Source organism: Halichoerus grypus, chromosome 9 (assembly GCF_964656455.1).
Source record: "Halichoerus grypus chromosome 9, mHalGry1.hap1.1, whole genome shotgun sequence".
Taxonomy (NCBI): Eukaryota; Metazoa; Chordata; class Mammalia; order Carnivora; family Phocidae; genus Halichoerus; species Halichoerus grypus.
In genome coordinates this window covers 89,126,172-89,142,194 of record NC_135720.1, presented here as the reverse complement: position 1 = coordinate 89,142,194, position 16,023 = coordinate 89,126,172, and the positions used below count along the sequence as shown (strand labels likewise).

The window sequence follows — 16,023 nt, the reverse complement described above, 5'->3', positions numbered from 1 at the left end:
TTGCCTTTAACAAAGAAACAATAAACTATTTTAAAAATTCGTGGGATCTATAATTCTTGCTCAGGATCAGAAAATGAAAATAAATTGGGTTCTCCCTTGGCATCGCATTTATCAATTTCCTACTGTAGTCTTTTACATATATGTGACAAGAATGATCTCTCATTTAATGGATGAGCAGATGTAGGACAGGCCCTATATAAATTGGTCCAATAGGTGGCAATTGCACTGATGTAATCACAGGTCATCACTGAGAACAAAAGTAGATGGCCATTAAATACAACCTTTGTAAAAAAAAATCACCAAAAGCCTATGAAAAGGTCTTAACCTAGGTGAATCTTCTGACTTTGCTTAGGGTTAGAATTTCTCCTCTTTGATCTATCTGTTAATTGCATGAACAAGAAGTAACAGATTATTTTGGGATCTGACTAATTAAGCTGATCAATAAGCACCTCAGGGACTGGTTGCATTTGGTTAAATTGCTAGTATACAGGATGGGAGAGAAGTCTTCCTTTCTGCATTCTTGTCCTTTATTATTCTCCACTCCCCTCCACAGTCTAAGTGGTTCTAGAAGAATTTTATCTTCTTTTACCTAAATTAAGTCATGCTCCTTATCTAAGTGAGGTATGAAAAAATAAACTCTTTTTTTTAAAGACAGGAACATCACAGTGGGCATATGTGATGACTGATACATAAATTTTTCCAAAATAAGATCCGATTGTATTAGCCATGTTGGATAAACTATTGGATGCCCAATTAATTTGAATTTCAGGTAAAATTCATAATTCTTTTTGTGTAAGTATATATCATGCAATATTCAGACATATGTATTTTTATTTGCTGGATCTGGCAATCTTAGACTGAATTTGTATTCCAGGTCAAGTGTAGAACAAGTATTTTTTAAAGTAGGCTGAGAGAATTTAGATAAAAACTAACTGTGGAAGTATGTCCTAACTTGCTGTACATATTCCTGTCCTGCCCAAATTGTCCTACTGTCCTGCCTGTTTTCAGTTTTTCCTGTGTATCACATTTTCCAGAACCTAGCCATGTTTTGTGTCACAGCTCTTCACATTCATATCATCTCTATTTTTACTAAGGTAAAGTTTTGATTTGTCATTATTTCATGAGAGACTCTCTCTATTTCAGATAGCTTTTTCTAATCTATTATATTTCCTCATATTTAGGCAAGTAAAGAGTCTTGCCAGTCTAGATTCTCACCTACAATGGAATTAAGGTATATTTGAATTTCTATTGATAAATAACTTATTAAAACAAAATAGAAAGAAACAAGAAAAAGACTTTATAAGTAGGTTCTAGGCTCATTATTTAAGATCATCTCATTCCATTCCCTATCCTTCATCTACTTTTCTTCTAAAACTCTCCATATTATGTAACAAAAAAAGTACACATTTGTATATAATATATAACATTTCCTATATCACATCAATTTATTTTATATACATTTATTCATCACTCACAGAAAGGAGAATGGAAAGGCAGTACAAAATAAATCCACTTTATTCAAAAGTCTTAATCTGACTGCCTTGAACTATAGGAAGATCCTTTAGAAAATGTGTGTTATAAAGGCAAAATACATATATTTTTTAATTTACTAATACTTCATGGTGATTCCTGCAATGTTTTACAGACATATACAAATATATCATAATGACATTAGCTATAGTTTGGTTTTGAATTTTAATTTGCGTGAGTTAGAATATTTACTCATCCAATGGTCTCTTCTTAGAAACAGTAATAAGGACTAAATTACACTTGGACAATATGTAATAAATTGAAAATGTTTTGCACATTATATTCCTTTGGAATTGTGTAGTATCAATTTTATTTTTATTTTTTATTTTTTAAATTTTTTATTGTTCTGTTAATCACCATACATTATATCATTAGTTTTTGATGTAGTGTTCCATGATTCATTGTTTGTATATAACACCCAGTGCTCCATGCAGTGGGTGATAGACATTGGGGAGGGTATGTGCTATGGTGAGTGCTGTGAATTGTGCAAGACTGTTGAATCACAGATTTGTACCTCTGAAACAAATAATACATTATATGTTAAAAAAAAAAGATGTAGCTATCAATTTTAAATTTTGTTTTAGGTTTAGTTAAAATTCATTTATTTTAAAAGTATGTTTAGTTTGTCTCAGAATGCCAAAATATACTACAAACACAGAGTGAAGTTTTAGTGTATTGTGGATATATTTATTCAAATCCATCACACAAGATCAAAGAAAAACTTGTATGCACAAATGACAGAAATGCATTGATAAAGCTAAATGTATTGGCAAATTTTAAGGAAAGATTGGTCTGCTTCCTCTGTCTACTAGAACACAGCAAGAGCAAACTCCCTGATGGCTTTTTTTCCCCCCTGATGTCTTAAATGCAGCAATTGGTACCACTTGGGAAAAGTGATCAGTTGTTCACATTCTTAGAAAAAGGTTTCAAAGCTTTGGATTTTTTTGATGTTTGATTATCAGTATAACAGTTCTTAATAATACAAAAGAAGGCAGGGGACACTTTTATGATTTTTTTTTCTTGTTAAACTGAGTTTTTCTTTAATTAAAATGGATTTTGGATAAATTTTTACTTATTAAAATATACTTATAACTGGATTAAAACACAATACCTAAGGACCTTTTTCCTATTATACAAAGTAATTCATTCTTACGTTTTAATACAGTATCTCAAATGCCAAATTCTGAGAAATGTTATCCTTTAAAATTAAAATTAAAAATTATTTACTGAAGATACTTGTCTTCACTAAATAGTTCCAGTATTTAAGCTTTAATTTGTATAAATAAATTTTATGCTGTCACCTTGGGTAATTTCTGAATTGAGGTCATTTAATTGACGTATTCCTAATCATCTGAAGGATGGAAATTGGATTTCTAAAATCTGTTGCAAGGCAGTAAATACCTGCTCTGAGTATTGTGGAGCAGCAATTATCAATCTGCAATGTATTTCTGAGTATTTCCTCTTAGACTCCTATTACCTCATGACACTTTCACCAACTCTCAGCTTTCTCTTAATGCCTATTGCTAGAGTCTCCTTAATTTCCCATCCCACTCCAGGAGTGCTTTTTATGCTCCGTAACCTGTTTCTGATTCTGCCAATCTCTCACTGACCAAATATAAATATCACACCACCTTCTAAAATGCACTGAACCACAATTACAAAGGGAACAATCAAAGCCCTTTCCTATCCCACAATCAGTATTAAGCAGTTGGATAAACTGATCCAAGTTTTCAAGTAGTTTGAGTCCCCAGCTCTTCAGCTATAGCTTGTTTTGGTTACTGTAACCATTAGCTTCTCATTGAATGAGTTTGCCAGGCTGAATATCCTACCAAAGAGGAAAGCTGCTGAGCTTTTTAAGACTGTGAATTATTTTCCAGTACTATATTTTTAGTTCAGAAGTAAGTAATGCTCTAGTAACCTGCTTATAAGCCTAGAGACTGGCATTCCTGTATTTCATTGCCTTTCTTAGGTCCAGTGCAATTGTATCTAGATGCTGTTAAGTTTCTCTTACTGAATTTCTACAATGAAATGACTCCACCTTTCTTAACCAATATTCCCTCTACAGCTCTGGTTATTTGCCAGGCTTAAGCAAGAACCATTGAACAGCTGTTCTCAGCCTATGCCAGGCTGCTTAACAGCACTAAATGTCCAGTGTATCTTGTATATAATTTGTACCTGAAGCTCCCCCCAAATCTTGGGAGGAAAATCTCACTGGGTAGCAATATGTAGGCACCACACTTTGAAATTCCAAGTATCCTAAAAGCATTATGTATAGTGAAAATTGTATATTCTGGAAAAAATCCCTCTCATTCTGTTCAAAAGCCTTTCAAGTAAGTCCTCAACAATGTCCCTTAATGGGTTTGCCTGCTCTTTCCACACCAATGTCCTTTAATAGCCATTTCCTTGGTGAGTAGGACTTCTAAAATAGCTCATCAGAACTAGCCAAGGATAGCACTTTTTCCATAAAAAGTTCCCATTTGAGAGAGAAAGTAATGTTTAGCATACTAACTCTCTATCTTAATCCTAAATTTACTTTTTAGAATTCTAGCTGCAAATTCTCCTTGGACCCAGGTATTCTGTTGATGAGACACTGACACTTAAGGTTTAGTCCCTATCATCTGCTGATAGGACCATTCTCTGAATCAACCTGTCCTCCCAACACCTCTTAGGACATCTCTCAGTCCAAGCTTCAGGTGCAGATTAGCATAGGCTGGGTGCTCAGTTCTCCGAAAAGAGGCTTACAAACACAAACTATCGCCATGGCTGTACTCTTCTCCATGCAGTCCAGTGAACATGGATGGCCCAATTTTTATGCACTACAGCTCTACATGTGAATCTTCTGTGCAGTATTTTAAAAATGCAGAGGCTCAGACCTCACTTCTAATATAATACATCAAAATCCTCAGGACGTGAGTCCAAAATAAGCATGTAGTTTTAGGAACGGCACAGGTGATTGTGATGTATTGTGGAGTGTCTGAAATACTGACTTGCTTTGGGGATTTTCATCCTCCCTAGTTTTGTGAGTCCAGTGGGCAACCTGCACTCAAGCCCTGTTGCTTTGAGAGGTGCAGCATGGTCTAGGATAGAAAGAGAATCTTGAGAGAAGCATGTGACCTGCAGACGTGCCCTAACTGCTATATGTTACTGGGGGACCACGAGAAAACGGCTTCATTTTGACGAACCTCATGTTTTTTCTTTGTAAAATACATCTTCTATGATATACCACTGAATTATTAAAAAAAAAAAAAAAGTCCTGGAAAGGCAAACTACAGAAAAAGAAGTGTTATCTACATTTTCTGATAAGCAATTAGCCCTTGACTGTATATTTTAAAAAGTCATGGGATCAGTAATAACACTTTAGGCCTATATGTGTATCTCTATGTTCAAATACTCATTCACATTTATATTCATGCCAACCACATTGGTCTCTTTTGAGTTTTTGTTTCAATTTTTTTTTTAAGTACAGAGGATAAATTTTTTGTCTCCCTCTCTTAAGCACAGCAGTTTGATGAAGGGAGATTTTCTTACTCGGGGGGGGGGGGGGCAGAAAAGGCCAGTAACTTAAATCAGAGGAACTGACGTGGAAGACTGTGGGGCTAGTAAGACTTAAGTGACGTTAGTTAGATTAAAGGCCTGAAGAGAGAAGGATCAGGCCAAGGTGTTTTGCTTTGTGTCTACCAGATGCAGCGTTTCACCAGAAATGTAGCAATCTCACAGCAAACCCTAAGGGGGCGCTCAAGAGTCCCCACGGCCTGAGATCATGTAAATCTAAAAGCTATCAGCCACCCTCGAATCTCTGGGACCTTGGCATAAGTACAAACTCCATGGGTTTCTAACTCTATGAGAAAATCTAAAAACAGTTAAAGAGATATAAAGACCTCACCATGCAGTGCATTCATTCATTTATTCCTTATCGTTTGTTTTCTTTCTCCTTCTCTTTATTTCTTCCTCTTTCCCTCCCTCCCTCTCTCTCCTCCTCACCTCTCTCTCTCTCAACAATTAAATCATCGTCATCATCATCATCATCATCATGAACATGGCATATATTTATTAATTGCTTGATATGTGGCAGGTACTATGTTAAACAATTTACAGGCAGCATCTCATCTAATCTTCATAATAATCCTGCTATTAATATGTCCATAACAAAGTTGCTATTAATATGTCCATTATTAAAATGAACTGATTGAGGCTTAGAAAGTTTAAGTGATTTGTTCGTGGTAACACAGCTAGTGAAGGCAAAGCTATTAATCTCAAAAGCCCATCCTCTTTTGTACATGCAGCCTTTGGGTTTGGAAGGGTAGGCTGCAAAATTTAACCCCACTATAATCAAGATGATGACACAGGCCACACTCTATTGTTTCAAACCAAATTTTTTTTTTATCAATTTACATACAGAGGCTACTTATCTGTGAGCTCTAATTAATATGTACATATTAGAACCAAAATAAGTTCAAATATTAATTGACCTGGGCTCCACAGCTTGATTTTGGAAAGCTCTTGATTTCTGTTTAAGCTAGGATGGTTGGCAAAAGAGTAAAGAACAATGATATATTCTCTTTTCTGTGTATGCACACACATGTGTGCATATACATTTGCACATACGATGACTTCCACATATATATATCCACTTCCTAATTCAGAGTTTCTTGGAATTTCCACTATTGATAAATTCTATATGACATAGTTAGAACATAATGGAGTTCTTTACTGATGGAGATGAAAGATTTACTGTCCTTGACCATTGTTCTTGTCAGTTAATAATCAATTGTTGAAGTCAACTTTTCTTGTGTGTGTAGGTGTGCAACATAATAGCTTTTAAAAATATTCTTATATAAACATAACCGATTAAAAATGGCATCTATCCAAATGGCAGAAAGGATGGTTTCTAGGAAAAAACTGAAATTATTTTGGACTATAACTATCCACTAAGTTCTTAGATATAAATTGTGAAGCCTAGAGTGGAGTCTTAATTACAGTTATGTAAAGGTAGCAAATAATAATATAAAAGTACAATACAATGTTTTATTGAAATAATTTGAAGCTTAATCTGTCTCATAATTCTTTGAAAATAAACCCATTTATTGATGCATTTTGGCTAATACTGGCAATGCAAATGATATTCAATCAGTTCTGAATCATTTTTTTAAGCTGGACTATTTCTGCAAACTGTCCATTTTTATTAGAGAGTCTGAAAATGGAAAATTCCTCTCTGATCAATTATGTTCTCACACAATATTTATGAAATTCAGTTCTGCTTGATAGATTTCTTAAACCTCAAAATTCAACCATCTGTAAATCTCACTTCTCTGTAATGAGTCTTGGAATAAGAAACAAGGGAAAATATGTCTGAACTTCCAAAATAGACTTTACAAGTCCAAAGTTATTAAAGCTCATGTATGTCTTTACTCAGGTGGATCAACAAATATTTTCTTAGGTTCTGTTTACTTTTATTTTGCATATAATTCTAAAAGATTTGATTATCTATTTCAAAGCCATGACAGGTTCAAAACAACAGATTGGAGGGGAAGAAATGAAGTACTTCAGATAGACATTAACTAACTGTGATCAAAATTTACCATTGAGAGGAATATGTTGAAAGAATTATACGAGCCATCAAATGAATGAACTAAAATTTTATATTAGTCTTGGATTATACAAGAGAAACAATTCTATTACCTACTCTATTGTAGGAACAATAGAAAGCTGACACCCATCATAATGAACTACTTTCATAAATGTAATGTTAAATTATTCTCCATAAATTCTTAAAGTAAGGATCTGTATAATGAAAGGTAGAGATCTGAGCAATAAAAAAAGTAGGCAGATTTTATTCTATATAGACAAAGGTAGGTTATTTAGAATAGACATGACCAAAGGTCTTCAGTTTGTGTTACCTAATCAATGCAATGCCTTTTTTAACAATGTGTTTGGTTGTTAGCTAATGCCCCAAGATGTAGATTAAACTTTTGGCTATACATTCAGTACTGAAGATGTTGAAACTAATCAAGTTAATCAAAAGACTTAACTGAACCTCTGGGATATCATTATAATTAATCAGTCATTGATTATTTATAATACTCTAAAAATGATTTGAACCATTATACCCAGCCTGTATGAAAAGCTATAATTTATGCATAGATTTTCTAATCAGCAAATGTCAATATAAAGAGAGTAACACTTCACTAAGTTATTACAAGTGAGGAGAAAACAATATATTATTATCTCCCTCACAAAAGGATTGGAATGAAAAATTTAGATTTATTCCTTTTGTCTTAAAAACAAAAGCACCAAAACAGATGGAAGAATCCAATAGAGAAGATACAATGAAATACACTCCTAAAAACTCAGGAGGATAAAACTCTCGATTTTTCAGACCACCCTTTACTTCTCTTTTAAGGTGCTAAATTGTGAGTTTTCAGGACACAGGAAATAAAAACCTCTGTGCTCCACCTCCAGTATCACAGATGTTTACAGCTAGAAAGTGCCATCCAGACAGCCAGTCCAGTGATTTTCAAATAGAAATACACATAAAAAAATCACAAGGAATTACAAGTTATCTAGGTGCCAGATGGATCCAGCTACTGAATCAGAATTTTTTTTTTTTTAAAGATTTTATTTATTTATGACAGAGGGAGACACAGCGAGAGAGGGAACACAAGCAGGGGGAGTAGAAGAGGGAGAAGCAGGCTTCCCACAGAGCAGGGAGCCCGATGCCGGGCTCGAGCCCAGGACCCTGGGATCATGACCTGAGCTGAAGGCAGACGCTTAACGACTGAGCCACCCAGGCGCCCCCTGAATCAGAATTTGAAGCATATGTATTTTTAAAGGCAACTCCCTGGTAAAGAACAATTGTGTACAACTCGTTGATTCTAGAGCAGAAGCTGATAATTCAACTAAAAAGTACAATAGTAGGTACTTGTTTATGCATATTCTGGTATTTAAATAAAATGGAAAGCTATATTTTTCTTAAATTAATAAAATAGTGCCACATAGAGTGGATATGAGTGACTATTCTAACAGTTCTTCATTTTATGGTTCTACTAAGTTGTAACTTGCAATAAATCATTGAACAAATCCATGTCAAAGTCAGACAATCTCCAAATGTTCTCGCTACTCCTTTTTTTAAAATAATTTTAAGATTTTATTTATTTATTTGACAGAGAGAGAGAGAGCAAGCACAAGCAGGGGGAGCAGCAGGCAGAGGGAGAGGGAAAAGCAGGCTCCTCCCTGAGTAAAGAGCCTGACATGGGGCTTGATCCCAGGACCCTAGGATCATGACCTCAGCCAAAGTCAGATGCTAGCCAAATGAGCCACCCAGGCACCCTACTGAGTTATTCAAAACTTACAAGATGTTTAACCTAATCAAGTTTAAAAAAACTGAATAAGAAAAACTTTTTTTGAGGTTTAATATTTCAGATGATATTCTATAGGACCCATGACTTAAAAGCAATATCATTATACGATGCAGGAATAGTAGAGATTATATATAAGAGCTAAGACATATGAGATTTGATAAATTTTGTCACATTCCCATATAACAGAAATTATTGAGAATAAAATTTGTTACTATCTTTTTTTTTTTTTTTTGCTACAAAAATGATATTTTTCTTTTCTCCATCAAGGAGTATTAAGCAGTTCTGTGTATTTGAAGAATTCTAGAGCTCCCAAACTCTGACCCTAAGTCAGAGTCTCTGTTAATTTCTATCAAGTGAGATTAAGCAAATCTTTATGGAGAGAGGAGGCATGAAAGAAGTGAAGGTTTTTGTATTTGGACAGAGAACAGTTGGACTAATTCCACACTGATGGAGGGTTTGTAATCCCAGAGAGAGAGCAGAACCCGAGGTTTTAGTAGTTCCAATTGGATATGCTGAAGGGACAACTGGGATCTCACTACTAATTAGCTAAACACCATGCACTTGAGGGATGCAGAGAAGGTTCTGGGAGCCAAATCTGGTATGAAAGGATTGGAATCATTTGGCAGATTAGCCCATATTTGAAAGTAGCATGGGGATGACAAAATGCGAATTTCAGTAGCAGCCAAGATGAACTAATGAGCAGAGGATATTACCTCATGATCCTGGCTTGAGCCACCCCCCAGCGTTTATTCTCCAATCCCAAAGGAAGGAAATGGGCAACTCTCAAATGACTAACATGGATTTTTCAACCATATGGCGGTGAAGGTAAAGGAAGTTTTATTTTTACTAGAAAACACACAAATTCAGTTTGATTTTTGCACCAGAGTATTTGGCAGAACATTTCTATCTGTAGTATACTAGTGTACATAATACATATACATTTTAACATAGTTGTATATGAATAAAAACTTTGGCTTTTCCACGTGTTAGTTCTACTGCGCTAGTTTTGTTTCTTCTGCTGTTATCAAAATTAAGCATTCCTTATTCATGTAAGATATAGAGGAAAATGCAAGTAAAATGAGAGGAGAAAATACTTGAATAATTTGATCATATATATTTAAATAACCACAGAAAAATACTTATTCTCGAATATACCTAAGAAAGTTACATGAGAGAATAAATCTTATTCTACCCATTCTTAACATTTGTGTCTTGTTATGTGCTAAGCATTCAAATTTCTCTTTTCTCTCTCATTGTTTTCTCAGGTTTACTGAACCAGAAAGAAGAGAAAGAAGGAAACTGGCTCATTGTTACAAAATACTTCTCATCCTGGTTTCAGAGTCTTCTGATTTTCTGCTTTTTATCTAAACTCACATTCATGATGCTACATATAATCATAAGGAAATGCTGCAAATGTAAAAATGTTAATTTAAAGCTACACTCCTACCAAGTTCAAAGAAGATGCAAGCCTAGTATAAGTGGCATTGCCTGGGTTGGTTTGGAGAGTTATGCTCAGGGAAAAAAAAAAAAAAAAAGCAGGCTGATGACTCTTACAGCCAAATATGAGTGCCTTATAGATTGAATAAAATCATCTTTCTGTTTATCACAATTATTAAATATTTTGCAGAGGCATCACCTTCCATGTCTTTTTCTTTTCCACTTCAACACCTTTAACATTTCATGGTTTGTCTTTTTCCAATATGTTGGTAAAACACAGCAAATATGAAACTCAAACTGGACTTTGCTTCATTTCAATTATTCATGTTGCTTATTTTAGCCAGGCTTTATTTCAGTTATGAGTTTTAGCTCTGTCTGCTTCCCCTCATTTATTATTATGTAATATATTATTTTTTAAATTACATACTATTTATTCCTACACAAAAATGCAATATTTAATATAATATTGGTGTAATAGTTAACTTAGCAGGCTTGTGTGCTCAAACCCTACACATTCCAAAGGAAAAACCTTTTAACTGGGTCCTGGAAGATAATTCCTGAGCATTGCACTATCCTGTCTAAAAACAGTGTCCTTGATACCTGATGACATAATATATGTATACATTGTGAAACGTTTACTACAATAAGGTTAATTAACACATCCATCCCATCACAAAGTCACCGTATGTGTGTGTGTGTAGATCTACTCTCTTAACAGATTTCATTTATACGATACAGTATTATTAACTACAGTTACCATGAAGTACATGAGACCCCTGCAGTTTATTCATCTTATAACTGAAGGCTTGTGCCCTTTGACTAGCATCTACTTATTTCCCCCACCCTCCAGCTGCTGTTAACCACTATTCTACTCTGTTCGTTTAAGTCCCACTTTTTAAAATTCTTATTTTTCTTTACTCTTATTATAATAGTTTCTGGAAGTAGGAGTTAAGATTTTAAACTATTACTAGCCTAAAGTTAGTATGAATAGCTTCTAACTGGCAATTTATAAAATGAGTAAGTAAGAGAATACTATCCTTGCAAGTTCTATGATTTGATATGATACACTTTCTAAAGCTGCAGTCTCTACCTTGTCAAACAACTGGCTTAGTATCACACAGATAGCTGTGGCAAGGTCAGGTCTAGAAGTGGAATCTTATGGTTTTGGGTATGAAGCTCTTTCTACTACAATAAACTCCTATTATTGCTGAAGTTATCACTGAAATCATAGGCTAAAATAAAGCTTAACTGCATTATGAAAACTAAATGATTTACCTGCAGGTAAAAGGAACTCTGGCTCAAGCCATATTAAAAAATAAGCCATGAGTGATCTTACATAATTAGACTAAGGGGGTTTCAGTCAGGAGTTCTACTATTGGTCAAGGACCAGGTTTCTTCTGTCTCTCAGCTCTGCTGTCTTCAGGGTTACTTATCATTAGGCGGCACCCCACTCCCTTCCTTGGGCTCTGAAAATGGCAACAGTAATTACATGTATAAAATCTAGTTGTTGGAAGGTCTAGAAGAGGTCACACCTACCTTTTCCTTACATCCAGTGAGGATACACCAGTGAGGAAGGCTTTCCCCAGAAAAATCACTCATCTCAGAGACCAGCATAAAGTCACATGTCCACTCCTTCAGGAGTCCCCCAAAGTGGAATGCAGTTAGAATGACTAACTAAGACAAAGCATCTGATATGAATAAAGACAAAGCAACAGGGCCATTAAGTATACCTAAATTGTAGCTAGGTAACTGATGCACCCTCCATTTCTGGTCCTACCCATCTAAATGTTAATTGTAATTCTCCATTTAGATGCCTGCCTTCCTTGTGGGAAAGAAACAATTTGCCACAAATTAGCCTTTCATTGTAAAAACAAACAATGTCAGTACACTGATAGTCAAAATATGTCAATGAAAACGAGTCTGTTTTTCAAAACATTTTCTTCTAACTTTAACTAGTGTAGTCTTTTGGTGAAAATCGGCTTTGTTGCTAAAAGGCTAAACTGTAAGCCTACACTAGTTGTGCAGCATTAACCTGTGTTGTATGTCATCTATTTTCTCAAGTCAGTCAGTGAACCCACCTTGAGTAGGTATTTTTTATGTCAGGCTTTCTGAAAAATGAGAAGCCCGAAGGGATCCCATTGATTTGCCAACTGTGTCACAGTCCGTTTAAGGCAGAATGGCACATGCTTGTGACAGAGGTGATGACAAATGGATACGTACTGAAGGGACAGCACCAACACAGATGAATGAAGGAAATGATGGAAGTACACAACACGCAGATAGAAAGCAAGATAAAATGTAAGATTATAAATGTCAATGAAATATACTACATGTGTATATAATACCTTGAATTATATAAAAGTATATAAGACTAATGTCATTTTTAGAATAATTTCTGAAAGTTTACACAAATTCAATATTACCAAGAATTGTGAATCCAAAGAATGATTTTGCTATTCTATAATATTTACATCAACTTATATGTAATTATGAATGGAACACTTTTTTATTATTATTAAGTTAAAATAATATTGCTTGAGTTTCTGTTTTCTAATCCTAATAAGTATATATATGTATATATCACCTTGACATATACACAGATGTTAACTATATTTGTAGGAGTTAATTTATGCTAGCCCAGATTAAGATAAATTAATAATATTCATGGATACTAACGAGATGAAGATCTTTGCAGGTAGAATTGTGCTCACAGGCATTCAGGATACAATCATCAATGTCTTGTTCACATCTTAAGCCAGCAAAACCCGGATTGCATAAGCAAGAGTAGCCATTAACCACTGAGAACAAGAGATAAGAGAAAATAATATCCCTTTAATAACGGTATGGGTAATGCTAATTATTCTAAAGAATGTTGCATTCAACTAAATGCATTTCACTTTTAACCAGAGAAAATGTGAATTCACAGCTCTCTACAGTATTCTCTAAATACCTATTTTGCTCAGTTCTATTTAACTTTAAAACTTCAATTTTGAAATAAAAACAATCACATAAACATTTGGTAACAGTTTGCAAAGCAACAATGACAATATCCAATTTTTTTCTTCTCTATTTGTCAGTAAACAATACCTATGATAAATAGGTTACTTTTACATCAATTTACTTCTCCTTGAGTGTTTTAGGTTTAATAAACCAGAAGTTAACTCCTTTTTGTGTGACAAGGTAGATTAAAGTGGGTAGTGATCTGAAAGTTAATATTGAACTACTTAAGCCTTAGTTAAAAAGAGCTTTCACATTTTATCATCAACTTTTAAAAGTAATAATCAGAATCTGTCCTCTGTTTTATCATTAATGATAGAAAAAGAACAGTTTCTGATGCATCTCAAGGAAGTGGTGACAGCATGAATTCTAAAAATGGCTGCTTCTAGTCAGTCCCTGAGTTCTTCATTATACCTGAGATTTACCATGTAATCTACACTCCACTCTGCCTCTGTGTGTGTATCTGCTATTGCTCTCATTAAACTTTGAGGTCCTGGGTGGCAGGAGAATTTTCAGTACACTGTGTGGTATTTAGCTGGCTTCTAGATTTCTGTAGCCATGCTTCTGAACAGCACGTGTACCTGGGCTTTTAAAGAAAACCAGCTCACAGCTGTCAAGAAGAGACAAGGGAGATACAAGAATGGCAGCTCTTTAGGCAGGATTTTACTACTATTATGTTTTATTTTTTCATGTGGCATCCCAGTTTTTAACCTCGCAGTGAATCAAAATAATAAATATACAAGCATAGTTGTAAATAAATTTTACAACTTTGGGATCAGTTGTGTTCCTTATATGTTATATATGACATTATGTATGTTAACAAATTAAAATCAAATGTTATATAATATGTAATTAAGACATTGTAGAGTATAATCAATCATAATGATATTTTTAAAAATGTTTATAAATTCAAGTTTGGATACTGATGCAAATTGGCAAGTAACAAAAACTGCAGTCAAAATTAACTTTCTGTGTAGATAGAGATATTCTCTGCAGATTGATGAATTATTTGAAAAGAAAAACAACAATAGATAACTTTAAATTAGCAAAGGGTCTGAAAGACAGAGATTGGTGTTAGGAAATAAAGCTTCCATTTATTATCAAGAAATATGCTTTTTGAATGTTGACTATTCTGGGCTAAGAAGCTAAGAATGAAGCCAGATGAGAACCTGGGGAATTAAATTGGATACCACAGGTAAAATAAATAAACAAACAACCATAATCTGTTTAAAATTTAAAACAAAGAAACAAAAAAAATGTTTTTTTTCCCCACATCTAATTTGTTAACTATGGACTATGTTAAAACATCACCATTTTATCAGGAAATACTTTTTAAGCATATTGCCTTGTTTTGCTGTTGTTTTTTTTTACCAGAAAATACAGTTACTATTTTTATTAGTTCTTGTTTATAAATATTCCATACTCCCGATGTGAATTGATATTTTCATCAGATAAGCCCTGCATGAATTTGGATGTACTATTAATTTTATACTTAATACGCACTGAACATCATATGTTAATTGTACTAAAACAAAGCTTCTGATGTGATAAAACTTCATGGTGAAAATATAGAGGTATTTTAATAATGTATTGCCAATGTGGTGAATAAACACATGCTTGAGATTTACAATTTCACATTTACATATTAATAATTGTTTCTCAGAGATATATAGTCATTTAATAAATACTGTTAACTTGAATTCGGGAAGTTTGGCTTCCGAAGCTATCTTATATTTGAGAAAGTATTAAGAATAAAATATTTTAGATTTATGCTGATATCAGTTTACATGTCTGATCTAATTTTTAATAAATGTTTTGGTTCTCTGGTAGTTAAATTTCTTGGATGGGGTCCAAAATATATTATGGCTAATTCTATTATGAAATAGGTTAATATATCAGGTACTCAAAGTTTACATTTTCCATAATATATTATGTATGACCTCCATAATTTTAATAGGTAACATTGCATTATAAGTAGCATATTTGAAAATTATACTTTCTTACTGTATAAGGAATTATGATTTAAAATATTTTAGACCTTTTTTCTTTTCTCTACTATTTTTTTTAAGTTTTTATTTAAATTCCAGTTAGTTAACATATAGTGCAATATTAGTTTCAGGTGTACTATACAGTAATTCAACATTTCCATACATCACCCAGTGCTCATCACAACTTATGTCACTCAGAATATATCAGATCTGCCCCATATATAACCATATATGACCATTATTCTAGGGCTACCTAGATCTATAAGTGTTGCTAACCACTCTCTGAGGCACTTTTTGGTCCCTTCCTTATTTTATAGTGAACATCAGAAACTGAAGAGTCATTCCCAGCATCCCCAAATACCGATGGGCTTGAGATCAGAAATATGATAAAAGTGACTTATTTCAAGGTAATTTGAGAATTTTACAAATTTAAAAACACAATTTTTAAAGTGATGAAATCTGAAAAAAAAAAGAAGAAAAGAGAAAAATGATGGTAATGTCGGTTCAAATCAGGAGTAGCAAACAGGTGGCCCATAGCCCCAAAATATATTTTGCTAGCTGCCATAGTGTTAGAAAAGTTAATTCTATATTAATATCTACATAGATATTCCAGTTTGCGAGGGCCCCACTACTACCTGTTGTTTTAAACTTGGGCTGCTTCACTCTATTTGGAAAAAAATCAGTTATGCTCTTGAATGACATGCACTTACACA

At 33.8% G+C, this 16,023-nt stretch overlaps 1 protein-coding gene across 2 annotated transcripts in view; it reads right to left on the bottom strand.

Annotated features, from left to right (window-relative positions):
- Positions 1–16,023, bottom strand: part of EYS (EGF-like photoreceptor maintenance factor) — a 1,566,128-nt gene that overhangs the window by 1,110,965 nt on the left and 439,140 nt on the right. For both annotated transcript variants that reach the window (XM_078055169.1, XM_078055170.1), the window contains exon 12: positions 13,002–13,123. In XM_078055169.1, the coding sequence (XP_077911295.1) occupies positions 13,002–13,123 (122 nt within the window). The remainder of the gene's footprint in view (positions 1–13,001; positions 13,124–16,023) is intronic.